General features: G+C 42.1%; 2 protein-coding genes and 1 long non-coding RNA gene across 5 annotated transcripts; 2 read left to right on the top strand and 1 right to left on the bottom strand.

Moving 5' to 3' along the window:
* The first annotated feature begins 602 nt into the window (after positions 1–602).
* Positions 603–11244, top strand: LOC110979703 (transmembrane protein 179B-like). Its single transcript, XM_022235743.2, has 5 exons — positions 603–977; positions 5595–5779; positions 7910–8053; positions 8333–8411; positions 9153–11244. Exons 1-5 carry the CDS (start codon positions 876–878, stop codon positions 9288–9290), a joined length of 648 nt encoding a protein of 215 aa, XP_022091435.2. The 5' UTR covers positions 603–875; the 3' UTR covers positions 9291–11244.
* On the bottom strand, positions 6217–14606 carry LOC147796100 (uncharacterized). The gene is made up of 2 exons (XR_015428253.1): positions 14389–14606; positions 6217–7066 (listed from the first exon to the last, which is right to left on the bottom strand). It is a non-coding gene; the product is annotated as an uncharacterized LOC147796100 (long non-coding RNA).
* On the top strand, positions 11573–27093 carry LOC110979720 (transmembrane protein 179B-like). Of its 3 annotated transcripts, none has more exons than XM_087148480.1 (6): positions 11573–11589; positions 18014–18295; positions 21437–21621; positions 23790–23933; positions 24396–24474; positions 25240–27093. In XM_087148480.1, the coding sequence occupies exons 2-6, from the start codon at positions 18194–18196 to the stop codon at positions 25375–25377; spliced, it is 648 nt and encodes a 215-aa protein (XP_087004606.1). In that variant the 5' UTR covers positions 11573–11589; positions 18014–18193; the 3' UTR covers positions 25378–27093. The 3 variants fall into 3 exon arrangements, with proteins under 3 accessions (XP_087004606.1, XP_087004605.1, XP_022091456.2); XM_087148479.1 differs by lacking the exon at positions 11573–11589 and adding an exon at positions 12381–12476; XM_022235764.2 differs by lacking the exon at positions 11573–11589 and having other exon boundaries at positions 17942–18295.

Below are 27093 nucleotides of genomic sequence, written 5' to 3'. Positions count from 1 at the left end.
GTCTCGATTAAAGAGGCTTCAGCGCAGCTCTTCAAGTCTAGCTGTGTGTTTTATGATATAAGCACGCACTGAATATAATTCGATTCACTCTCGCCTGATATGAAATTGAATCCTGTTATTAAGGCATCGCCTACTTGAGAAATGGGCCTACATAGCTGATACGAAATTGTCCCTTCCAAGCACTGAAAGGTGCTTGATTATTCACTTCGACCAGAGGGAAAACACGTTTTGAAACCAGACCGTAGCTTACATGATTATCGTTCATACAGTGCGTAAAAATGCATTGAGCTATTCCTCAATCTAAAGTACGCTTTCGTAATATTTTCTGCTGATTTTTATTTCAAGTTCAACAGGCAGAAATTCCTGTTTCTTCTGCACAACGCCGACGCATAAATTAGCATGCAAATACTGAAGGCCGGAATATACAGGTTTTTTCCCGAGAAAAGAAAGTGACAGAAAAAAATGTGGAGGAAATGAAAGAGAGCAAAATCGAAACTATTCCCGACAATAATGATCAGCCGTGACCTGACGGGGTCAGGTGTTGCGCCCCCTGGCAGATTCCACGTGTAGGGCGCGGCATGGCCTCAACTGCACGTACATACAGTTTTGTCCTCCATAATGCACACGCAGCGCGCGCTGACCCGGACATGTGTGGAAAATCTGCCATTGCATGTATTGTACCGTTTGCACTGCAGCTTGACGACGAGCAGTTCAAACGCTTGAGAGAGAATTGCTTCCGTGTTGTGGTGTGGTGACCGTGGTAGCGTGGATAGACGAGCCTGACTTCTTTTAGCCGGCCACTCCAGAGATATTACATGCCCACGATATAACCTTGTTTCATCACTGGTTTGTCGTAATCCCTAAACTGAAGAGTGATGCCTGCCAAAACGACCATCGTCAACATCGTGGAGGTCGGCGTTCTGTTGGTGGCTCTCGGATGTGGAATGGCGGCATCCATAATGATTGGGGTAACTTCGGTAAGTGGTTGGCTAGCAGGAGAAATTGGTGGCATGGATTGGTAATGGTGAGTAATAAGGGGGTGAGGGATGACCACTGAGGGTGGAGAGGGGCAGGAAATCATGTGACACTGCTATGATTGGTGCCACAAAGACACCCTATTAAAATTCGGTTAAGGTGAGATCCGTGCACTTTCATGCTCCTTCGCTTTGCTTTAATATCCACACGAGAAGAGTTTGTTTCTATTGGATGAACACTGACTAGAACAACACAGGAAACGGGGAATTGATTCCAGGTTTTATTATACTGTTATTATTATTATTATTTATTCGGCACAAAACAAAAACAAACAATAACAAAAAAAAAGCAATACAGAAAAATAAAATACACAAACGATTTAACCAAAGGCACATGCCAGGAGTTGTAAAAGGTTACTTACAAACTGTGGCCTAGATGCCTCCAACTCCGCTGCCACTGGCAATAAAGTAATATGTATTTACATCCAAGATAATTAGCAATAAAATTTATGAGTAAAATGTGAAGCACCTAAAAACAAATGGAATAAAAACTTGAAACCACTTATCACTAAACACCCACGGTCCAATTCGTACAGGATAGCAGACGTGACATGTCAGCAAATTGGCCCACCTCTGTAATGAAAGCTCAACCACCCCAGACCTCAGTGGATCAGTCAGTTATCCCAATTTTGTGGGAAAGTATTCACCGCAGAACAGCAAAGTCTGCGTAGGAGCTCTGGGGCGGTTGAACTTTACAGTGTCAGCTTGCTTACTGTTCACCGAGATGTCCCGCCTGACAACATCGCATGTCATATACACCGTACAATGCTTTCGTCACATAACTAATCAATGAAAACCTTCGTCTTGAGTTAAGCGAAGACCAATCTAGAAGTTTAAGTGGGTTTTCATAATCCATTTCCAGTCTTCTCTGTCCGAGTATCATCCTGGTGGCTCGACGTTGCACGTTTTCAATTTTATCAACAAGCGTTGCAGTGTAAAGATGCCTTACGGGCTGGCCATATTCTAAAATTGGCAGGGTCATATAGAGGGCAAGCTTAGCATTCGTGCAGGGGTCTCTAGCAACACTAGTTATGAAACCCAACATTCTATTAGCCCTAGTGACAATATACTGCACATGATTATCCCAGGTCAGCTTATTGCTCAAAACGATTCACAATTATTTATATTCTGTAACAATATTAAGACGAAAACTGTTCAGTGTATACGAGGGAACACGAGGATCTCTAGACCATGTAACCTGCATTACCTTTGTTATGTTAATATTCAAGCACATTCTATTCTTTAGACACAGACCATGGATCTGATCAAGGTCTTGTTTGCAGAATTTTTTCCTCCTCTGGGCAGGTTATTGGCCGATATAATAACATATCATTGGCAAACAGTAAACAAGTAGATGAAGTACATGGGGGAAGATCGTTAATGAAGAAATCGAACAAGACTGGGCCTAACACACTTCCGTGAGGTACACCTGAGAACACTGGCAGCCAAGGTGAAAATGAACCTTTGTATAAAACTCTTTGGACTCTGCCAGAAACAAAGGATTTTATCCATTGACATACATTGCTGGGTATGTTATGCCAACATACAGAGTAGATCGTCATGAGGCATTACTTTTTTCTAGATGTATTTTTGCGTTGGGGAGATGCTAATTATATATAACGGGTTTGCCCTTACCCAACGTATATTAATAAGCACCGTATGCTCAGTGCTTGTCCGAGAGCTTGCGAAAAAAACCTCACAAGCTTACTCGGTGGTTAAGACATCTGCGCTAGTAAGCAGGAGGTCGTGGGTTCGAGTCCCACCCGAGTAAGCTTGTTAGTTTTTTTCGCAAGCTCTCGGACAAGCACTGAGCATACAGTGCTTATTAATATACGTTGGGTAAGGGCAAACCCGTTATATATAATGAAGCATTGCATCAAATGCTTTGGCGAAGTCACGAAAAACTGTATCAATATTTGGGGGCGAGGTTTGTCAAGAATTTTTAACCACGTGTTGGTAACATTAAGAAGCTGTGTTACGCACGACCGACCTTTGATAAATCCGTGTTGCTCTGGTAACAAGAGCAAGTAGTCACCAAGATGAGATACGATGGCATTGGCTGCAATTGTCTCCATAATTTTACACACAATCGAAGTCAATGCGACGGGACGGTCATTTAAAATTGAACTCCTATCACGTGATTTAAAAATGGGGGTAATATTGGTTCTTTTCCACAAACTAGGAAGTTCACCCTGAGGCAAAGACATACAGAACAAATTACAAAGAATTGTGCCGAGGAGAAGTATCGTCTGGACCCGAGGATTTATCATTTGGCAAGTCGTCAATCATTCTAACAATATTTTGATTACTGATATCAGCTGTTTTGACCGATGGAAGAGGACAGTCACATTCAGGTGGAACACTGGGTAGTTCTGTTTCAGGGGGTACAAAAACAGAATTAAAATAATCGCCATACCTCTGAGAGATCACATCTGGTTTATACAGCATGGGAGAGGGAGTTTCACAAATCACAATGCGGCTGAGTGTTTCAACCCTCTGTTTACAAACAGCTTGAAAAATTATTAACGTTGAATGCATCACTAACGAGTCAATTACAAATTTCATGAAAAAAACGAAGATAGCCAGTCTAAGCAATCAGAAATAAGGGAGGGCACACTAAATATTAGACTGTTAACATGTCAAATCATGGAAATGTAGTCAAAAATGTTCAACCAAGGTTGAGGGTTACATATTGAAAAGTTGCCATAATTGATTGGTTTAAGTTTGGTTTTCCTTCAGGTTAATGTACTTTCTACGGGTGGTCCTAAACTTTTGCAAATGACAGTACAAAGATTACAAACTAAGAAGTAAAAAAGGATTTTTTTATAGAAGGACAGTCAGACTATATGTAGGGAGTATAAAATGCAGAGCTCAAGTGTCTTTGCGGAATCAGTCAATCGTGATAAGTAAAACAAATTCACATGCCTTATTAACACAATACCTTCCCACAATCCTTCAATCCTGAGAACGCTTTTTTGCCTGAAGAATTTTTGCCAAAATCATGGATCATTATCATAAGGTTTACCGACGTATACTAAAGTTTGTTTCCATGTTTGGTCTAGTTTTCCCAATAAAACCTGTAAACAATAATTATGAGCCCACGCACGAACGGATGGCAATGGCTCTTCCATTCGATATGAACTGAAATGGACAGTAATGCGGATTGATCAGAAGTTATCCAAATCATGAAAAACACCTTAATAATGGCACTGTAATCTTCGACCTGAAGTCCTTGCCTCTCTCTTCCTTGTAACCAATACTAAAATCCGACAGTGAAATTACTGTTTCTGCCTCCTCATTGATGGCTTGTGGGTGATAAGGAGCATTTTCAAAACTTCTGCTTGGCACAAAAACTGGGGGATAATCCTATGTTCCACCCCGTCATAAAGGGGGGGGGGGTTATACATCCCCACCCCCGGCGGGATGTAGATGCCATGTGAGAGATGGAGAGGAGCTGTGCAGAATTCAGCATGGTCTGCGGTACAAGCCACGTTCTGCGTCCGGGAGGTTAAATATTACAACACGTCATGGGGTCAGAGTTCATCGTCTTGTCAATATCTTGGTCCAGGCATTAGAGGCTGCCGTTATTGGAAGTTTTAACATTAATATTATATAGCCTGTAGTTGGGTCATTTCTATAAATTTGGTGTCTACAAGCTCGAGATATTTGGCTACTATCTTTTTTTAACATTAGTAAGGTACCACCATAAGCCTTGAAGCGAAATGTACTTTTTTTAATCAGATGACGTAATCAGGTGTCAAGTTACAAGTAATTTAAAGTCTAAGTTAACAGGAAAATATGCATACAACAGTAATTTCTGATATTTTCAGGCAGGTTCATATTTTGAAACCTAGTTGAGCAGGTATATCACGTGACCTCACGTTTTGGATAGCTGGAAGGGCAAAGGCAGTGATTAGGATAATGACTAAAACTGAAGACTTTTCTGCAATCAACCAAATCATTAAAATGTTATGAACAGCAGGCAGATTATTAAACAAGGATTGCTAATGTTATCGCGTGAAAGGGCGCCATCTTGTGGTACATCATGGGATTCTTTGAGATGGGCCTTATGTCATACAGCACTTGTTTTGAAAGCGGACAAAAAAACCCGCTAAACTTCTCTTTAGTTAGACACAACCAACATACATGTACTTTATGAAGTTTCAAAAAATTGACGTTATCAGTCCAGACCTTATTGAAAAAAAAAACCTTCGAAGTTTGTTTTCATTATTTGACAAAAAATTCAGAAGTGTTCTCTTGCAAAATTGGTGATACCGTATGAATTTCCCGACGACATGCATCACAATTCTGTTTGAAGATATCAAACCATGTCTGTTTCACAGGGATCTGGACCTCGATCAGTGACCCCAAAGCTGGTTCACTCTATCCATAGTTACTCGGGATGAACCAATGTCAAGTCACTGATCGCGATCCGGATCTGTGTGAAACAGAAACAGGTCACGAGAAACACCTTCTCGTGACAACCGTCTAGGTCACATGACCGATGACGACGTCGACGGCGGCTCTTTTTATGTTGTTATCTCTTTCTTTTTGCGGCAGACTCAGATGGGCGGCTGTGTTCTGAAGGCTTCTGTCGCTCGACTGGACTCCAAGCATTTTACAATCACGCACTCTAGCCAATCCCGTTGCCAGTTCTGTCTGGTGGCGCAGGTGGTTGGTATCCTGCTGGCGCTGGTGTTCATCGCGTATCGGATCCAGGTCATCTGTCGGGGAAAACTGGAAATGTAAGAATGTCAAGAAGTACAAGAAAGAAACAAGCAAAACTCTGTGCCGTTTAAGGACTGTACTCGCAACGCACAGTACCACTTAATACTTGTTGCACAGAGTAATAAGGCAACAGGCCGTCGTTAGGAGAAGCCACAACATAGCAATGATGGGAAGATTAAAAAAATGCAATCAATTTTCGGGGGAAAAAAACCTGCCCCGAAATTAATGGGAAGATATTAAGAGTCATTTCACATAAATACCTGACATGTGTCCACGGTGAAGTTTTTTTTTTCATACTTTGTAGGATGAGAGGACTTGGGGTGCAAGTAAACGAAATAGACTTTTCAAATCCATATGTCGCCCGTTGCCATGGAAACAGCTCGTTTTGTGTTATTGGCATTTTAAGCTGACTTGGGGCTCTTTAAAAGCTGGGTTTTAGCTCATTTTTTTTAAAGTCCACCTAACCAAAGTGCAAGAATATGTCACACATCCACTTATATTGCTTTGAAGTGTGAGCCTTGCCTCTGCTTGAGACAAAAATACTTTAAGTGTCATCCTTATGCTCTTTTAATAACTTGCTTTTAAGTATTTTTTAGAGCTTGCAAAATTGACCTTTTCACCCAAGTTTTGCATCCCAAAACTTGCCAGGGGTCTCAGAATAATTTTCTTTTGGGTGTGATTAGGGCCAACGATGGTCTTTTCAGAAAATCTTGGGCAATTGTATCCTGCTATGACAGTATTGCCTCCAATATGGTCATTTTTAACAAAACAGACAATTGCATTTTGGGGTTTTTTCCTCAGTTTGAGGAATTGATACAGAAAGGTACACTTTTGTGATTCTGGCACTATTTTTGTGTATTGGGTATGCATACATAGCAAATCTAGTATCCTACCGAGCCTTAGCCCATGAGTTATATACCTTTTTCCTGTGATGTTACGATCATGCTGTACCTGTGATGTGTTGTGATGGTAATATACCCATTCAAGATAAACTAGTCAAGTATGCAGCGTTCGCATGTGCACCTGTACGTGGTTGAAGCTGCCCGTAGGAATATATGTAATCATCGTGGCCAAGACGGTCCACACGTGGTGGTATTGCTTACATTTGTGCACTCCAGTCACATAGGTGAAAAAAGTCTGCTGAGTTCTCGAGTTGTTGGTAGCACATGACTTTTGTACTGGTACACATTACGACTCCGAAGTAGACACCCAGTGCAAGAGCACTTTACAACTTGCCTCATGTACAGTAGCCTTCCCACAGTCCATTTGTCATCTGCCTGCCACTCATTGTCAAAAACGTTATCCTTCAGCAAAGAAGAAACAAAACCATTTGCATAAATCTGTGAGGGAAAAGTTTTATAGTGGTAATAAAATGGCAAATCATGGGCTGGGGCTCGGTTTGATTCTAGATTTACTATGTATTCATTACTCAGCAGACATAAACCGTGCCAGAATCACAAAAGCGTACTTTTCTGTATTATTGATCCAAATTGATGAGAAACCCGCTAAATGCAATTTTTTGTTTTGTGAAAAGGGACCATATTTGAGGCAATACTGTCACAGCAGGAAACAATTGCCCGAGATTTTCTCACCAGGAAAATATTCTGAGAACACTGGCAAGTTGACGTTTTGAGATGCAAAAATAGGGTTAAAATATCAATCTTGTAAGATCTTGAAATATACTTCAGTTGGAGCTTTTGAGAGAGCATTAGGGTGACACTTAAAGCGATAATTTTTTGGCTCAAGCAAGGCAGGCATGATACAATGTAAGGAAATTGTGAATTCTTTTCGCATTTTTGTTAATTGGCCTGTAAACGTAAGCTAAAACCAGATTTCCAGCGCCCTTAGTCGGTTTAAAATACCCAAAAAACAAAATGAGCTGTTTCCATGGCAACAGGGTACGTATGGATTTGAAAAGCCTATTTTGTTTGCTTGCACCCCTAGCACTTTCGCCCTACAAAGTATGAAAAAAAAACTTTTGACCGTGGATATATATGTCTGGTATTTACCTGAAATGACTCTTAAGTGGTCCTTTACGGTCAGATTTGGTTTAAGCAACTCTATGAAATTACTGTCTTTAGTGGATTTGGTCTGCACTTCCATTATCAACCCCCGGTATTTAAATCTCATTTCCTGTCGATCTCCAGACAAGCGTGCGGCCGGTTTGTTGTCACCATTGTCTTTGGTGTCATGGCCTTCTTCGTCCTTGTGGAGGCGTGTCTCGTGACGGTCGGGCTGAAGACATTTTGCAATAATCTGCTGGACTTGGAAGACGCTGCTCGGCCCAATACGTGAGTATCACATCACGTTAGTTTTTGTGTATGGCCGTCCGTTTACCGTAATAGAAAAAGTGGTGGCCATAATATCTGTCATCCATCATCCACTGCATTCCCGAAGACTTGATACCAGACGTCTTTGGCTTTTTTCATGATATTGTGGTCGTTTAACAAAAATTTTGAATAATGGAGCACCTTAAAAGCTCTTTCACCAAGGACCTAAGAAGCACGTTCTTGGATTAACTCCTTGACTTGAAGTTAATAATTTGCTTTTTGATTTCTCTAATATCACAGGTGTGCCGGGTTTCAGCGAGGTGTTGATTGGAAAGCTATCGACGGTTCAGCGTTTTATTATAATCTCACTACAGCTGAGGTGAGATTCGTTCTGCATCGCGTGTCCTTCCTGTCGTAGATTAATCAACAATGCTCAACAGTTTAAGACCGAAAACTATGAAAGTAATCTCATATGACTTTATATTTACTTACTGTTTTGATTTTGGATATTACATGTAAGTTGGTTTTTTGCCGATTAGATTGAAAATGGTATTTATTTGATCAAATTAAGAATAATGAAAAACAACTCTGGATTTGTGTCTCCTTTCACTGAAATCGAGAAGCATCATCCTGTTCATTTTTTCTTCTTAAGTCTTCGTTACCTTTGCCTAACTGAGAGTGTAGTGCACGTGATACCTGTAATTTTGCACGTAACAGTCATAAAAAAAGACAAAAAGAATCCCGAAATTTGATCTATTTTGGCGAGTATTCAGCCATTTTGCTTTTCCGCTGTCTGTGCGTGCATTTTGATCGGTCAAACAAATGTCACGTGGCCCCCAGCGTACCACTCAAGGACAATCCCGCATACCCAGATTCTGAGCTGTATATACGTCTATAGAGAGGTGCGACATGAGTGTCTTAGTTGTTGGAACCAAAATGGTCGTTTATACCTCAGTGCGTATGGACAATTAGCACATGATAGCTCAATACTCCACTGCACACCGTGAACTGCCATTTTGGGTTCCAAAGTCTGCAGTTGGCTCTAACTCTTCGCTTTATATAACCCTATGAAAATCTCTCTCTATGTCATAACCACTTTCCTTTTTTCTTTGATTCACAGGCCGCATCTTGGATTTCCCTGTTGTGTTGGCTCTGTCTGACGGGAATCTCCTTGGTAACCAGTTTCTGCCTCAACAGGCGCATCAGGGCTCTTGCACGGGCTCAGCACACTGCACAAGCCAAGCCAGTCGTAACTTAGAAAATTGTACAGTTCTAGGTTACAAGCGTGGTCTCACCACAGTAATGGCGGAAATAAAGTAAAAAGTCAAGTGAATAACAAAATAATGGTGAATTGTGCATTACTCAACTGTGCATTCCGTCGCGGATCGCACCGTTGTGGGATATTAAACGTGCTCTCTGCAGTCTTGTGAAATATGGAAATAGTACTTAAAATCAGAATAGGATTCTTCATACAACATTACCCTCAAATTGTACGGGCTTGTGTGATTGCCGAGAAAAGGAAAGTGGAGAACCAAAATTTCACCCCCAGGGACCGAGCGGTTGGAGCGCCAGCCCCACCGCCAAGAAATGAGACCAGGTACCCTCGCCTCAACATGTCCAATAGCTGCACACAGTACTATTGTTACCTCACACATATCCCTAGATGTCTGAAAAGAATTCCTCAGATTCCGGTGAAACAATGATCAACACAAAGGGAGGGGTTCCTATGTCTCATATCTTGCTTCATATGGAAGTCTCCCGAATGCTCTTTTCCCAGTAAGAAATGAGACCGAGGGGTACCCCCCCCAACATGTCCAATCCCTATACACATTCCAGACTATTGTTACTTAACACATCCCCCCCCCAAGATGTCTGAAAGGAATTCCCCAGATTCCTGCGAGACAATGATCAACGCAAAGCAGGGGGGGGGGTTTCTCCGTCGCATATCTTGCTGCATATGGAACGTTCGACCGGAATGTGCTAGCCAACAGTGAGGTCATTCACCGTGGCCTGTGTCAATCATGTGCGGTACCATTGCATAATCTGCCACACGTACAGAGACTTGTCTACACATTCGGGGCAAGGTTTTGCATAGCGACCACCGTCTCCTGAATGGACTGGTTCCTTTGTGCCCTTCGAATTCTTATCCACAGAGAGCAGTTTATTGTTGCAAGGCGTCTCTTATGTAATTAAGCAAAATCTTGCCCCGATTCTCGAGATATATAGCTTAGTATGGAGATTGTTATGTCCACGTGAATTTAAAGCACTCAGTATACCAGTTTCAATGTTAACTCGCAGAAGGCTTCTTCCTCTAGTCTTGGTCACGTGGACATTGGGTGGAACCGGATATACCCAGCAAGGTATGGGACGGAGGGGTACCCCTCTGAATGTCCAATCCCTGTACACACTTAAACACTATTAGTAGTTGTAGTTACCTGTAAATTTAAATACATGTAGACGCTTGCACACCAAGTCTCTGGTGTTTCCTTTCGTTGTTGGGTTGTACATATGTTGAGTTGCAAACAGAAGGGACACACAATTTAGGGAAATATCCAACACGTAGTTACATAAGAGACGCCTTGCACCAATACACTGTTTTCAATGGATAAGAAAGGCACAGATCGAGGAGCCAGTCCATTCCAGAGACGGTGGTTGCTATGCAAAAACTTGTCCCTAATCACTACGTATAGCAACAGTATCTTCAGTCTGGAATTCAAATTAATTCTGTGCCGCAATCAGGTAACTCAGTGTATTAGATTTTATTCATTTAACGCGCAAGAGGCTTATTTCCTCGTCAGTGGATCCTTAAACATAGGCCTATACATGACGCTTTCAATTGTGTGCCTTATGTATTTTCTCTTGTTCATGTTTAGCATTGAAGTAGACTTAATTAGGACAATGTATGTAAAAGAAACTAGAATGAAATTGAAGTCTAAACCGATACTCCCAGAATGCATTTCATAAGAGAAGTAGAGTCACTCTGCTGGGAGATAGTTTCAAAAAGCAGAAGTTTCAAAATGACTTTTCGAAACTGAGACCGATTTCAAATCGTGGTCTTGTTCATATTTTGTAATTATTATTATTACTTTGTAATGCACAGTGTACGATGGATATTGCTACTTTTTGTAGTGTAAGGCGACAGTACTTTTGGTTTTCTTCGTAAACAGTGGAGTTCTAATAAATAAATGAATGCGTGCAACTTGTACATGTAATTATGTACGAAATAAGTGTGGTAAGTTCGTTTAACGCCCATCGTAAGCGTCTTTTTCATGGGTGGTTTGCAGAATATTTTTAAATCAAAAAATGATCAAAATCATGGATGACCCAAATCACAGAACTGGCAACTATAGCGGTCTCCATCCGTCAGTGGCTCACGCGTACGGCCAGGGACTTGGATGTAGCCTTGGGCAAGGCGTTAATCATCAGCAGAACCGCTATCCAAATCAATGGTTTACATAATACACGTACGGTGGAAAAATTTAAGGCGAACAGCGACCTCACGCGGGCAACATCAGCTGAATCCAGACGAAGGCCTTGGCTCAACCGTGACCGAAAGCGTATGTTTTTCTTTATTTTGCACAAGATTTCTAACGCCAGGCTCGTATGTGAATACAAAATAAGTGTGGGCGGGCGTATATGTGGATCGTCCAATCACTGCTCATTCCAGTGTCATCATAATATGCAACTACCTCATCAAAACATATGCTGGCCAAGCTTGGCTACGGTTGGACCGCGTCGTTCATTTTGTACCATACTCCATTTTTATTTGAATTCCGAACAGGTTAAACTATAAGTTTCTTAAAGTTTCTGTCCAGTCCAGAGCAGCAGGCAGCAATGTAGTGTACGTGTCAGGTTAGTGACGTCCTTCGTGAGAGTTGGATGTCAGTTTACAGTTTGTACTCCACGCTGTTTAAAGCCACGGGTAAACTCAAAACCAAGTCGAGTACAGGTCTACATGTAAAGCTAATGTTAAGCCCTGTTCTTGACCACAAATTATACCGAACTAAGACAGTTCCAGACGTCAATACCTGGGAAAATTTTAAAAAGTGGTGAATGAACAGTCCAACACTACCATGATTTCTACACCGCACGCAGTAGTAGGAAATAGAGAGTTTTGCGCCACCCCCCTCTCACCCACTCGCTTCGGGGATTTCCACTTCACTCCCCTTGACCTTTTGACCCCGGCGCACTTTTTCCATAAACAACTCGTGGCATGCACCGGCCGCTACCATTCGCATAAACAATCACTCTCAAACAAAAAAAGGGACTTCCCCTCGCTTTTCCGGCCTGAACTCGTGACCTCTACCTGAAGCGCGGCTCTGTTCAATGCAAAATACGCTATGTTTACAAAAATAACAATATATAAAAAACATGTCAAGTCAAGACGATAGAAAAAACGAGAAAAAGGTTGGGCCACATGGCATGAGTCAGTATCTACCCGTAGGTGAGTTTCAGTGGTTAAAGCTTAGACAAATTTACTACCGAATTTATTTCCAAGTTACGAGCCGAAGACATGTGTGAAGTGACTTTAGACTAACCGCAAGACCTGCACGACAAACACAACGACTTCCCGCTGGCACCTGAAAATATATCAATTCCCAATGAATGGTTTTCAAGCTACCAACAAAAATTAATTAGCAACGGAGAGCAAGTGACCCTTGTAGACAAACTCGTGGCTACTTTGGGTACTAAACAAAAATATGTGGTTCACTACCGAACTTTACAAAAATATTTAGAACTAGGATTAGAATTAATAGAGGTACACCGCGTCATGTCGTTTAAACAGTGTCCTTGGATGAAAAGCTACATCGATAAAAGTACCGAGTTGCGCAAATTGGCTAAATCTGATTTTGAGAAGGATTTCTTCAAATTGATGAATAATTCTGTTTTTGGCATGACGATGGAAAACGTGCGCTTTCGTATGGACGGTCATTTTTTGAGGGACTTACAAGACGCTGAGAAATATAAAAAAAATAACTTTTAAACCAAATTACAGATCAACCGTGCCGTTTAAAGAGTGCGACCTTTCCTTTATCGAAATGTATCGCATAAAGACCAAGCTAAATAAGCCGATCTATTGCGGAGTAAGCGTGCTCGACCTATCCAAAGCTTTAATGTACGATTTCTATTACAACGAACTAAAATCAAATTTTGGTGAAAAAGTAAATTTACTTTACACGGACACTGATTCTCTGTTAGTTCAGATTCAAACCGATGATTTAAACGGCTATTTGAGTAAAAAGCGTACATCGTTTGACTTTAGTAATTACCCGCCCGATCATCAACTTTACGATTCAAAAAATAAAAAGGTCATCGGAAAAAATGAAAGACGACTTTGGTGGTCTAATAATTTCAGAGGTCATTTGTATACGCCCAAAAGTGTATTCGATCTTAACTACCGATCAAAATTTAAAGAAGGCGAAAGGGGTAACAAAAGTAGTAACTCAAAAGAACCTAACCCACGAGATGCATAAAAGCTGCCTATTTGAACAAAAGCAACATTTCAATAAACAGCAATTATTTAAATCAGATAAACATCAAATATTCACGGTGTCGCAAAATAAGTTGAGTCTGTCAACTTTAGACACAAAGCACTATATATTATCAGACGGGGTTGATACGTTAGCACTATAAATCGAGAATTAGAGGATTTAAAGCATGACCTCGAGCCAGCCAAGCAATCTGTTAAGCTGAAGCGAGCGGAGCGAGCACGATGCGAATCGTTTATTTATCACTGGGTGTACAACTCAAATTTTAAAGACAAAGAGAAAGCCCTCAATTCAGTTTTTGCACAGTTAAGACTCGGTGGTAACTCTGTATCCTCGGGTATGACTTGAAGTTCCTCTTTGACAAAACTCCTATTTGGCCCGTTTAACAGACCATATAAAGTGGGACCAGTTTTTACCCTCTTGCCTTTCACTCGTGTAGATTGACTGGTGCGTTTCTCCACTTGATAAACGTCCACAGACCAGACGGGGACTATCGCCCTTCTGACGGTGCCGCCCTCTTGCTCACCCGGGTAATATAAATACCTAACGACCACATCTGGAGGTAGTTCTCTTTGGCTCGTTCTTGGAGGTGCACTCGGTGCTTGTTTCACTCTGTTTACTTTGACGGCCTCGGCAGGAACAGCATCAATTAAATGCGTTTTTCCCTCGTTTAACGATTTTATAACTTGAGGCAAACGTTCTACCCATTCCACGTTTCGAACGCCTACGTTTAACATTTCTTAAGCGTATTGATGATTGATGACACGCTCGGCCAATGTACAGTTAAACTTTTCTACGATCTATGAACACCCGGCTCGCCCACTTGAATTTCTACCTTATTTTTTGTCATTAGCTTTTTAAACTCACCTTTAAATTCAGATCCCGAGTCTACCATTATAATTTTAGGCCAGGTCAGAGGTGATCGCTCGTAAATTTTCTTGCTCGCTTCGCTCACTTGCTCGGCCGTTTTACTGGTCAACGGTTCGGCTTCTTTATACCGCAAACCCACGTCTACTACGGTTAAAGCGTATTTAAATAAAGCCGACATGTATGGATTGGGGTCAGACAGTAAGTCAAAACCTAACCCGCAGGCCGTCGTCGTGCAATAGACCGCGAAATTAAATTGATTGGATCGGTCACCCAGCGATTGACGGCTTCGTCCGTGGCTACTCTCGGTACTTTATACGCGTGCGTTAAATTTGGAAACTCGGCTGAAAAGAAGTTGTCTTCGTTAACTACGATTGATAAATGACTAAAGTTGGCTCCCATTTATTTTATACTGCTTTTCAAGGAGGTGCCGTCGGTTAGGTCGCTTGATAAGCAGGTGGTAGGTCTTCGAACTTAACCGACTTTGTAAAATTTATTCGCCAAGTTTTTTTATAAGATTTTTTTTAAAACCGCCAATCGTTCGTTGGCCAGCGCTTCTGCTATCTCGTTTACTTGGCGTTAGAATTCTTTTTTACTGCTCGCTTCGCTCGCTTGCAATTTGGTGCTCGTATTTGACCTAATTTTTTCTTTCATTTCGTTAAACTTTTTCAGCTCGGTTAAATAAGTACAAACTCTTCCTGGGATATATCACCGTCTTCAATCGCGTGAGATACGTATTCCTCGATGGTGTTTAATTTAGCGTCTGCCAACATTCGAATTTGGTCGTATTTTTTTAGTTTTGTGGGTGAGTTTACGGTTAGCGTGCTTTAGAACCGCGTAAGCGCCAAAGGCATCGATAGCGATGCCTTCCATCACAAGTCCGACGGGTCCGGTAACAACGCCCAAAATGGCGGCAATGCCAACGGCTGCCGAGGTCGCGCCCAATGCCTCCACGCCGTACTATACGTAACAGAGTGCGGTGAGTACCCGTTTAATCTTTTTGTAGCTAGTTTCCCGCGCGTCGCGTTCTCTTTGGATTTGAGATTTAATTTCTTCAATCTTTCGAGTCTGTAAATTTTAGTTTCTGCTTGTTCGACCGAGTTTAAAGTCAAATCGGGGTAAATGTTAGTCGTCATCTTGTTATTATATACGCGTTTTAAAAATGTCTGACTCGATTAAAATTTTGCCGACATCATTCAAGAGCTCACCTCGATCGTTTTTAACAGAAAAAGTCAACTCGTCTATGTTCCTGTAGATTAACTTTTTAGGCGTTTTACACGTCACGTGTGTTGAGGTGAAAAGCTCGGTCGCAACCACATATAGCAAGTCTAAAGACTGCCCGTTATAAAAGTTTTATTTTGGGTAAGTTCAATAGCTCAGACACTTCTTTATTAGACACTTCTTCATCGGTAATGGCCAAAGTCACCCTTTTAGATTCTGAGTGAACCTTAAAAGAAACGCCCGGAATAGAGTTTAACCAAAATTCAAACCAGTCCATGTAGTAGGTCGAGTTTGGGACTTCCCTTTGTAAATTTCATCTGAAGCTTGTCTTTGTCCCTCGAGCAGTGAAGCTGATTTGACTTTTTTATCGTCGATATCATAAGCTAAACGAGCTCGCATTTCTAATGGTTGTCTTTGGTTTAACTGATCTTCTAAAGTTGCGATTTCTTGGTTTAGCTATTCAATTTCATCAGCGATGATTCTGATTTTTTCTGCTAAACTGCCTCTTTCATTTGCTTGAATCAATCTGGTTTTAGCTGGTTTTTACTAATTCCGAATTGGAAGATACTTCCGCTCTTTCCTCTAAAGGTATTCCAGGTGGTCGTTCGCCAAGTACCCCCACGGGCCTATCGTCCAAGTTTGTATCCCACTCAATTTCAGTAGCGTTTGTTACCTTAAGATATCCAGCTTCAAACTAAATATTCTTTACTCGGGCGACCTTGTCGCCTTTGGTGTTTTAATGACATCTTTCAATTTAAACGTCTGCTCGCTATCGGTTAAGTAAAACGTGTGACTCTCCATTTTATTATATACGTTTTGAAAAATCTTGTTTAGCAATCTATACGTTTTGAAAAATCTTGTTCGGTCAATCTATAGGTCTTGTTTGGCGAGGTTTAATTCATCGAAGGCGTTTTCCCAGTGCTTATCCGAAACTTGAAATAGATCTTTTACTTTAGATTCGGTTTCCCCACTTACGTCTTGATAACATACCGCGATTAAAGCCTTCAACGGTTTACCTCTAGAGATCTTGGCGTTTAGAACTCGGTTTAACAAATATTCTATTTCACCCGCTTCGCCGCTTTCCAATTGAACGTTAAACTCTTCCAAAAAGTTTTCTCGATTTTGGTGGTGGCGGTTTTATCCAAACGTGATGCTTGTAATATCTATCTCCCGTGTCTACAGGGGTGCATGAGGAAACCCACCCAAAAATTGGACCGCAATGTTTACACGCGTATCTTTCGTCCATTTCAAGTATTTGGTGCTCACACGTAGTTTTTGTTCGTGGTGGTAGGGTTGGCCATTTAGGTAATGAGCCAGTTAGATGGTAGATTTTGCGTCTGTCATTTCTTATTAAGAGTCCATTTATTTAAGGAACGAGTGACGTGAAAACTACCTCAGTTAATCCGAGGAATAACCGAGGTTAAGTCAATCATTCAAATTTAATCGAATTTCACGGGTGACTCAGATTCAGATTCAAATCCATACCCGCTAAGCGCTTGCAACACCGACTTATTTGAAATTGGCCGTCGTTTCTAATTTTCAACATTGCCGCTGGAAATGTAAGAATGTCAAAAAGTACGAAAAAAGGAACAACCAAAATTCTGTGTCGAGAACTGCACTTACAACGCACAATACCACTTAACACTTGTTTGCAGAGAGTAATGCAGCAACCCCTAGTTAGGAGAAGGACGACCCCTTCTCTTTTTTTGTGAACAATTAACAGCGTGACGGCGATGGTCTCGATTAAAGACGCTTGAGCCGCAGCTCTTCAAGTCTAGCTGTGTGTTTTATATAAGCACGGACTGTACTGAATATATTTCGATTCACTCTCGCCTGATATGAAATTGAAACCTGTTATTGAGGCATCGCCTACTTGAGAAATGGGGCTACGTAGCTGATACGGAATTATCCCTTCCAAGCACTGAAAGGCTCTTGATTATTCACTTTGACTAGAGGGAAAACACGTTTTGAAACCAGATCTTAGCTTACATAATTATCGTTCAGACAGTGCGTAAAAATGCATTGAGCTATTCCTGAAGGGAAAGTACGCTTTCGTAATATTTTCTGCTGATTTTTATTTCAAGTTCAACAGCCAGAAATTCCTGTTTCTTCTGTACAACACCGACGTATAAATTAGCATGCAAATACTGAAGGCCGGAATATACAGGGTTTTTTTTTCCCTAGAAAGAAAATGACGGGAAAAATGTGAAGGAAATGAAAGAGAGCAAAATTGTAATTATTCCAGACAATAATGATCAGCCGTGACCTTACGGGGTCAGGTGTTACGCCCCTGGAAAATTCCACGTATAGGGCGTGGCATGGCCTCAACTGCACATACACGTACATGCAGTTTTGTCCTACATAATGCACGCGCATTACATGTATTGTACTGTTTGCAATGCAGCTTGACGACGAGCAGTTCAAACGCTTGTGAGAGAATTGCTCCCGTGTTCTGGTGTAGTGACCGTGGTAGCGAGGATAAACGAGCCTGACTTCTTTCAGCCGGCCACTCCAGAGATACTACATGCCCACGATATAACCTTGTTTCATCACTGGTTTGTCGTAATACCTAAACTGAAGAGTGATGTCTGCCACAGCGACCATCGTCAACATCGTGGAGGTCGCCGTTCTGTTGGTGGCTTTCGGATGTGGTATGGCGGCATCCATAATGATCTGGGTAACTTCGGTAAGTGTTTGGCTAGCAGGAGGAATTGGTGGCATGGATTGGTAATGGTGAGTAATAAGGGGATGAGGGATGACCACTGAGGGTGGAGAGGGGCAGGAAATCATGTGACACAGCTATGATTGATGCCACAAAGACACCCACCGTCCAATTCATACAGGAAAGCAGACGTGACATCTAAGTAAATTGGCCCAAATTTAAGTGGGGTTTCATAATCCATTTCCAGTCTTCTCTGTACGAGTATCATTCTGGTGGCTCAACGTTGCACATTTTCAATTTTATCAATAAGCATTGCAGTGTAAAGATGCCAAACGGGCTGGCCATATTCTAAAATTGGCAGGGCCATATAGAGGGCAAGCTTAGCATTCGTGCAGGGGTCTCTAGCAACACTAGTTGTGAAACCCAACATTCTATTAGCCCTAGTGGCAATATACTGCACATGATTATCCCAGGTCAGCTTATTACTCAAAACGATTCACAAGTATTAATATTCTGTAACAATATCAAGACGAAGATCGTTCAGTGTACACGAGGGAACACCAGGATCTCTAGATCATGTAGTCTGCATTACCTTTGTTATGTTAATATTCAAGCACATTCTATTCTTTAGACACAGACAATGGATCTGCTCAAGGTCTTGTTTGCAGACTTTTTTCCTCCTCTGGGCAGGTTATTGGCCGATATAATAACATATCATTGGCAAACAATAAACAAGTAGATGAGGTACATGGGGGAAGATCGATAATGAATAAATCGAACAAGACAAGGCCTAACACACTTCCGTGAGGTACACCTGACGGTGAAAATGAACCTTTGTGTAAAACTCTTTCGACTCTACCAGAAACAAAGGATTTTATCCATTGCCATACATTGCCGGGTATGTTATGCCAACATACAGAGTAGAACGTCATGAGGCATTACATCAAATGCTTTGGCGAAGGCAAAAAAACTGCATCGGGGGCGAGGTTTGTCAAGAATTTTTAATACGCAGGACCGACCTTTGATAAATCCGTGTTGCTTTGGTAACAAGAGCAAGTAGTCACCTAGATGAGATCCGATGTCAATTGCTGCAATTGTCTCCATAATTTTACACACAACTGAAGTCAATGCGATGGGACGGTAATTTAAAATTGAACTCCTATCACCTGATTTAAGAACGGGGGTAATATTGGCTCTTTTCCACATACTAGGAAGTTCACCCTGAGGCAAAGACATACAGAACAAATCACAAAAAATGGTGAGATCATGCCAGAGCACGACTTCACTAGCCGTGGAGTAGTATCGTCTGGACCCGAGGATTTATCATTTGGCAAATTGTCAATCATTCCAACAATACTTTGATTACTGATATCAGCTGTTTTGACCGATGGAAGAGGAAAATCACATTCAGGTGGAACACCGGGTAGTTCTGTTTCAGGTGGTACAAAAACAGAATTAAAAATAATCGCCATACCTCTGAGAGATCACATCTGGTTTATACAGCAAGGGAGAGGGAGTTTCACAAATCACAATGCGGCTGAGTGTTTCAACCCTCTGTTTACAAACAGCTTGAAAAATTATCAACGTTGAATGCATCACTAACGAGTCAATTACAAATTTCATGAAAAAATAGCCAGTCCAAGCAATCAGAAATAAGGGAGGGCACACTAAATATTAGACTGTTAACATGTCAAATCATTAGAAGAGGTAAACATAATCACCGCAGTGGATGAAAAATTCAGGAAAAAGGTAATCGATGACTCGCGGTGTCGTGTTGCTGGTAGCGACGCTTCGGCTGCTAGCCTTTATCAGGCAACTGAAGTCTGGATGCTACAGAGTCCGCTATATACCGCTGGACCGCGTGCCCCCGTCGTGTATTGCGGACGCAGTACGGGTGACCTCAGCGGGCGTCGCACGCTCCGCTCTACCCAGTTCACCATCGAGAATGAGCAAGACAACAGCATCGCATTCTTGGACACCACGACGGCAGCCCGACCAACCCCGCTTATCGCAAGACTACCCACACCGACCAGTACCTGGCCTTTGACTCACACCACCCAATGTCCGTCAGGAGGGGCGTGGCCAAGTGCCTACATGACCGCGCCTCACGCCTAGTCAGCAGACCACACAGCCGCCGAGAGACGCCGAGTCACCGCTGCCCTCACGGCGAACGGGTATCCAGCGTCCTTCATCTGGCAGTCACCAAGACCCAAGACCAGCACCGAAGTGGAGCAAACGGAGTACAAGGCTTTCACCGTTCTTCCCTTTGTGGACGGTATCTCCGGACGGCTGAAGAGGATCCTGGAGGACCACGGCGTCCGCATTGTGTTTCGGTCATCCACCACCTTGAGGAACCAGCTCGTGCGTCCTAAGGATCCCATCCCACCCGGAAGACGCGGAGGAGTGGTCTACAGGATACCATGCAGTGACTGTGGCAAGGTGTACATCGGCGAAACTGGCAGACCAATCGGCGAGAGAATCAAAGAGCACGAGCGCGACGTGAGACTCTCCCGTGTGGAGTCGTCGGCGGTAGCCGAGCACACCTGGGGAGCTGGTTACCACCCCAATTGGGACGGCGTGCAGTGCGTGGACCAAGACCAGCATTGGTACACAAGACGCGTCAAGGAGGCCATCCACATCTACTTGAATGGACACAACATCAACAGGGACAGCGGCATCGACACCCCCGGGTTCTGGCTCCTCACCATCCGCCAACACAACCACCGGAGCGCAACGGAGCCACACCGAGGACACGCCCCCTCAAGCCCGTGGAGTGGAGCGTGCGATGCCCGCTGAGGTCACCCCTACTGCGTCGGCGGGGGGCACGTGGAGGACGCGGTCCAGCGGTATATAGTGGACTCTGCAGCATCCAGACTTCAGTTGCCCTGATGAAGGCTAGCAGCACCAGCAGCCGAAACGTCGCTACCAGCAACACGACACCGCGAGTCATCGGTTATCTTTTCCTGTGTACCTCAAATCATGGAAATGTAGTCAAAAATGTTCAACCAAGGTTGAAGGTTACATATTGAAATGTTGCCATAATTGATTGGTTTAAGTTTGGTTTTCCTTCAGGTTAATGTCACCTTCTCTTGACAACCGTCTAGGTCACATGACCGATGATGACAGCGGCTCTTTGTATGTTGTTATCTGTCTCTTTTGCCGCAGATTCAGATGGACGGCTGTGTTTTCCAGGCTTCCGTCGCTCATTCGGGCCGAACACTTTACACAGTCTCATCCTCTAGCCAATTCCGTTGCCAGTTCTGTCTGGTGACGCAGCTGGTTGCTATCCTGCTGGCGCTGGTGTTCATCGCGTATCGGATCCAGGTGATCTGCCGGGGAAAACTGGAAATGTAAGAATGTCAAAAAGTACAAGAAAGGAAAAAGCAAAACTCTGTGTCGTTTAAGGACTGTACTCGCAACGCGGAGTACCAATTAATACTTGTTGCACAGAGTAATAAGGCAACACGTCGTAGTTAGGATAAGCCATAACATAGCAATGATGGGAAGATTAAAAAATGTTATCAATTTTCGGGGAAAAAAACCTGCCCCGAAATTAATGGAAAGATATTAAGAGCCATTTCACATAAACACCAGACATGTGTCCACGGTCATTTTTTTTTCATACTTTGTAGGATGAAAGGACTTGGGGTGCAAGTAAACGAAATAGACTTTTCAAATCCATACGTAGCCCGTTGCCATGGAAACAGCTCGTTTCGTTTTTTTTGTTTTTGGCATTTTAAGCTGACTTAGGGCTCTTAAAAACTGGGTTTTAGCTCATGTTTTAAAAGTCCACCCAACCAAAGTGCAAGAATATTTCACACATTCACTTATATTGCTTTAAAGTATGAGCCTTGCCACCGCTTGAGAAAAAAATACTTTAAGTGTCACTCTTATTGCTCTTTTAATACCTTGCGTTAAAATATTTTTTAGAACTTGCAAAATTGACCTTTTCACCCAAGCCTTGCATCTCAAAATGTCAACTTACCAGGAGTCTCAGAATGATTTTTTGGGGGTTGTGATTAGGGCGAACAATGGTCTTTTCAGAAAATTTTGGGCAATTGTATCCTACTATGACAGTATTGCCTCAAATATGATCATTTTTAACAAAACAGAAAATTGCATTATGGACTTTTTCCTCAGTTTGAGGAAATGATACAGAAAAGTATACTTTTGTGATTCTAGCGCTGTTTTAGTCGGTTGATTAATGCACACATAGTAAATCTAGTATCGCACCGAGCCATAGCCCATGAGTTATAGACCTTTCTACTGTGATGTCACGATCATGCTGTACCTGTGATGTGTTGTGTTGGTAATGAGTGCATAGTGCTGTGATGGTAATCTACCTATTCAAGATAAACTAGTCAAGCATGCGCTGGTACGTGGTTGAAGCTGCCCGTAGGAATTTAATGCAATCACCGCGGCCAGGCGGTCCACACGTTATGGTATCGTTTACATTTAGCGCAATCCAGTCACATGCGTGAAAAAAAAGTTTATTGAGTTCTAATAGGTTGTTGGTACCACATGACTTTTGCACTGGTACACATTATGACTCCCATTGCAAGTAGACACCCAGTGCAAGAGCACTTTACAACTTGCCTCATGTACAGTAGCCCTCCCACAGTCCATTTGTCATCTGCCTGCCACTCATTGTCAACAACGTTATCCTTCAGCAAAGAAGAAACAAAATAATTCGCATAAATCTGTGGGGGAACAGTTTTATAGTGGTCAAAAGTCATGGCAAATTGTGGGCTAGGGCTCGGTTTCATTCTAGATTTACCATGCGTTCATTACTCAGCAGACATAAAACAGTGCCAGAATCACAAAAGCGTACCTTTCTGTATTATTGATCAAAGTTGAGGAGAAACCGCCTAAATACAATTTTCTGTTTTGTGAAAAATGACCATATTTGAGGCAATACTGTCACAGCAGGATACAATTACCCGAGATTTTCTCACCATATATCAAAAGACCAGTGTTGGCCCTAATCACAACCAAGAGGAAAATATTCTGAGACCCCTGACAAATTGACGTTTTGAGATGAAAAATAGGGTTAAACTATGAATCTTGTAAGTTCTTAAAATATACTTCAGTTCAAGCTGTTGAGAGAGCATTAAGGTGACACTTAGAGCGATAATTTTTTGTCTTAAGCAGAGGCAGGGATGATACGATGTAAGGAATTTGTGAATTTGTTTCGCATTTTTGTTAATTGGCATGTAAGCGTAAGCTAAAACCAGATTTCCAGTGCCCTGAGTCGACCTAAAATGTGAAAGGCCCAAAACACAAAATAAGCTGTTTCCATGCAACATGCTACATATGGATTTGAAAAGTCTATTTTGTTTACTTGCACCCCAAGCACGTACGTCCTACAAAGTATGAAAAAACCAAGGATTTTTTGACCGTGGACATATATGTCTGGTATTTACGTGAAATGACTCTTAAATGGTCCTTTACGGTCAGATTTTATTCGATGCATTTTTAAAATATTTGGTTTTGAATCTCATTTCCTGCCGATCTCCAGCCAAGCGTTCGGCCGGTTTGTTGTTACCATCGTCTTTGGTATCATGGCCGTCTTCGTCCTTGTGGAGGCGTGTCTGGTGACGGTCGGGCTGAAGACATTTTGCAATAATCTGCTGGACTTGGAAGGCTATTTTTGGCTCAATACGTGAGTATCACATCACGGCACTTTTTTGTGTATGGCTATCTGTTTACCGTAATAGAAAAAGTGGTGGCCATAATATCTGTCATCCATCATCCACTGCATTCCCAAAGACTTGATACCAGACAGTTTTGGCATTTTTCATGATATTGTGGTCGTTTAAAAAATAGTTTGAATAGCAGAGCACCTTTAAAGCTCTTTCATCAAGGACCTAAGAAGCACATTCTTTGGTTAACTCCTTGACTTGAAGGTAATAAGTTGCTTTATGAGGTTGTAGATTTGAATAATTTATGTGTCAATCTTTCAGCTTTCTTTTTCTTTAAACCCTGACGTGAGACAGAGTCTGGTATCCAATACGGCCACGTGCGTCATCAATTTGGATAGCGTTTTGATGCCCCATCTGGTTTTGCTGGTCAGAAGCAAAACGTGGTTCTCATCATGACCTTTTTCATCCCTCTAATATCACAGGTGTGCCAGGTATCAGGGAGATGCTCATTGGAAAGATAAGGACGGTTCAGCGTTTTATTATAATCTGACTATAGCTGAGGTGAGATTCGTTCTGCGTCGCGGGCCCTTCCTGTAGTAGATGAATCAACAATGCTCAACAGTTTAAGACCTAAAAACTATGAAAGTGATCTGATATGACTTTATTTGTACTTACTGTTTTGATTTTGACTATTACATGTAAGTTGGTATTTTGCCGATTAGATTGAAAATGGTATTTATTTGATCAAATTATTAATTTGAGCACTACATGCAGTGTACAGTTACATTCAAAAATAATGAAAACAAATTTTCACTAAAATCGAGAAGCATCATCCTGTTCATTTTTTCTTCTTCTTAAGTCTTCGTTACCTTTGCCTAACTGAGAGTGTTGTGCACCTGATACCTGTAATTTGGCACGTAACAGTCATAAAAAAAGACAAAAAGAATCCCGAAATTTGATCTGTTTTGGCGAGTATTCAGCCATTTCGCTTTCCCGCTGTCTGTGCATGCATTTTGATTGGTCAAACAAATGTCACGTGGCCCCCAGCGTACCACTCAAGGACGATCCCGCACACCCAGATTCTGAGCTGTATGTACGTCTATAGAGAGGTGCGACATGAGTGTCTCAATTGTTGGAACCAAAATGGTTGCTTATACGTCAGTGCGTATGGACAATTAGCACATGATAGCTCAATACTCCACTGCACACAGTGAACTGCCATTTTGGGTTCCAATGTCTGCAGTTGGCTCAAACTCTTCGCTTTTTATATCCTCTGAAAAGCTCTCTCTATATCATAACTGCTTTCCTTTTTTCTTTGATTCACAGGCCGCGTCTTGGATTTCCCTGTTGTGTTGGCTCTGTCTGACGGGAATCTCCTTGGTAACCAGTTTCTGCCTCAACAGGTGCTTCAGGGCTCTTGCACAGGCTCAGTACACTGAACACGCTAATCCAGTCGTAACTTAGAAAGTCGTACAGTCGCAGGTTGCAAGCGTGGTACCACCACAGTGATGGCTGAAATAAAGTAAAAAGTCAAGTGAATAACAAAATAATAGTGAATTGTGCATTACTCAACTGTGCATTCCGTTCCGGATCGCACCTTTGTAGGATATTAAACATGTTCTCTGAAAACTTGTGAAATATGGAAAGAGTACTTGAAATCAGAATAGGATTCCTCATACAACAGTACCCTCAAAATGTACGGGCTTGTGTGATTGCCGAGAAAAGAAAAGTGGAGAACCAAAATTTCACCCCCAGGGACCGAGCGGTTGGAGCGCTAGCCCCACCGCCAAGAAATGAGAAATGAGGACCCCCCCGCAACATGTCCAATAGCTGCACACAGTACTATTATTACCTAACACATATCCCGGGATGTCTGAAAAGAATTCCTCAGATTCCAGTGAAACAATGATCAACACAAAGGGAGGGGTTCCTGTGTCTCATATCTTGCTTCATGTGGAAGTCTCCCGAACGTTCGACCGGAATATGCAGCCAACAGTAAGGTCACTCACCGTGGCCTGTGTCAATCATGTGCGGCACCATTGCATAATCTGCCACACGCACAGAGACTTGTATACACATTCGGGGCAAGCTTTTGCATAGCGACCACTGTCTCTAGAATAGAGTGGTTCCTTTGTGTCCTTCTTGTCCATGTAACTAAGCAAAAGCTTGCCCCGAATCTCGAGGTATATAGCTTAGTGTGGAGATTTCAGATTGTTATGTCCACGTGAATTTAAAGCACTCAGTCTGCCAGATTCAATGTTAACTCGCAGAAGGCTTCTTCCTCCAGTCTTGGTCACGTGGACATTGGGTGGAACCGGATATACCCAGCAAGGTATGGGACGGAGGGGTACCCCTCTGAATGTCCAATCCCTGTACACACTAAACACTATTATAGTTGTAATTACTTGTAAATTTTCGTAAATACATGTAGACGCTTGCGAACCAAGTCTCTGGTGTTTCCTTTCGTTGTTGGGTTGTGCATATATTGAGTTGCAAACAGAAGGGACACCCAATGTAGGGAAATATCCAACACTTAGTTACATAAGAGACGCCTTGCACCAACACACTGTTTTCAATGGATAAGAAGGGTACAGATCGAGGAACCAGTCCATTCCAGAGACGGTGGTCGCTGTGCAAAAACTTGTCCCCAGTCACTAGGTATAGCAACAGTATCTTCAGTCTGCAATTCAAATTAATTCTGTGCAATCAGGTAACTCAGTGTATTAGATTTTATTCATTTAACGCGCAAGAGGCTTATTTCCTTGTCAGTGGATCCTTAAACATAGGCCTATACATGACGCTTTCAATAGTGTGCCTTGTGTATTTTGTCTTGTTTATGTTTAGCATTAAAGCAGACTTAATTAGGACAGCGTATGTAAAAGAAACTAGAATGAAATTGAAGTCTAAACCGATACTCCCAGAATACATTTCATAAGAGAAGTAGAGTCACTCTGCTGGGAGATAGTTTCAAAAAGCAGATTCAAAATGACTTTTCGAAACTGAGATCGATTTCAAATCATGGTCTTGTTCATATTTTGTAATTATTATTATCACTTTGTAATGCATAGTGTACGATGGATATTGCTGCTTTTTGTAGTGTAAATCAACAGTACTTTTGGTTTTCTTCGTAAACAGTAGAGTTCTAATAAATAAATGAATGCGTGCAACTAGTATATGTAA

The sequence above is a fragment of the Acanthaster planci genome, linkage group LG18 (genome assembly GCF_054643075.1).
Source record: "Acanthaster planci isolate LZ-2023a linkage group LG18, COTS_SCS, whole genome shotgun sequence".
Taxonomy (NCBI): domain Eukaryota; kingdom Metazoa; phylum Echinodermata; class Asteroidea; order Valvatida; family Acanthasteridae; genus Acanthaster; species Acanthaster planci.
Note: the sequence above shows the minus strand (reverse complement) of the source record. Positions and strands in the feature narration are given on the sequence as shown.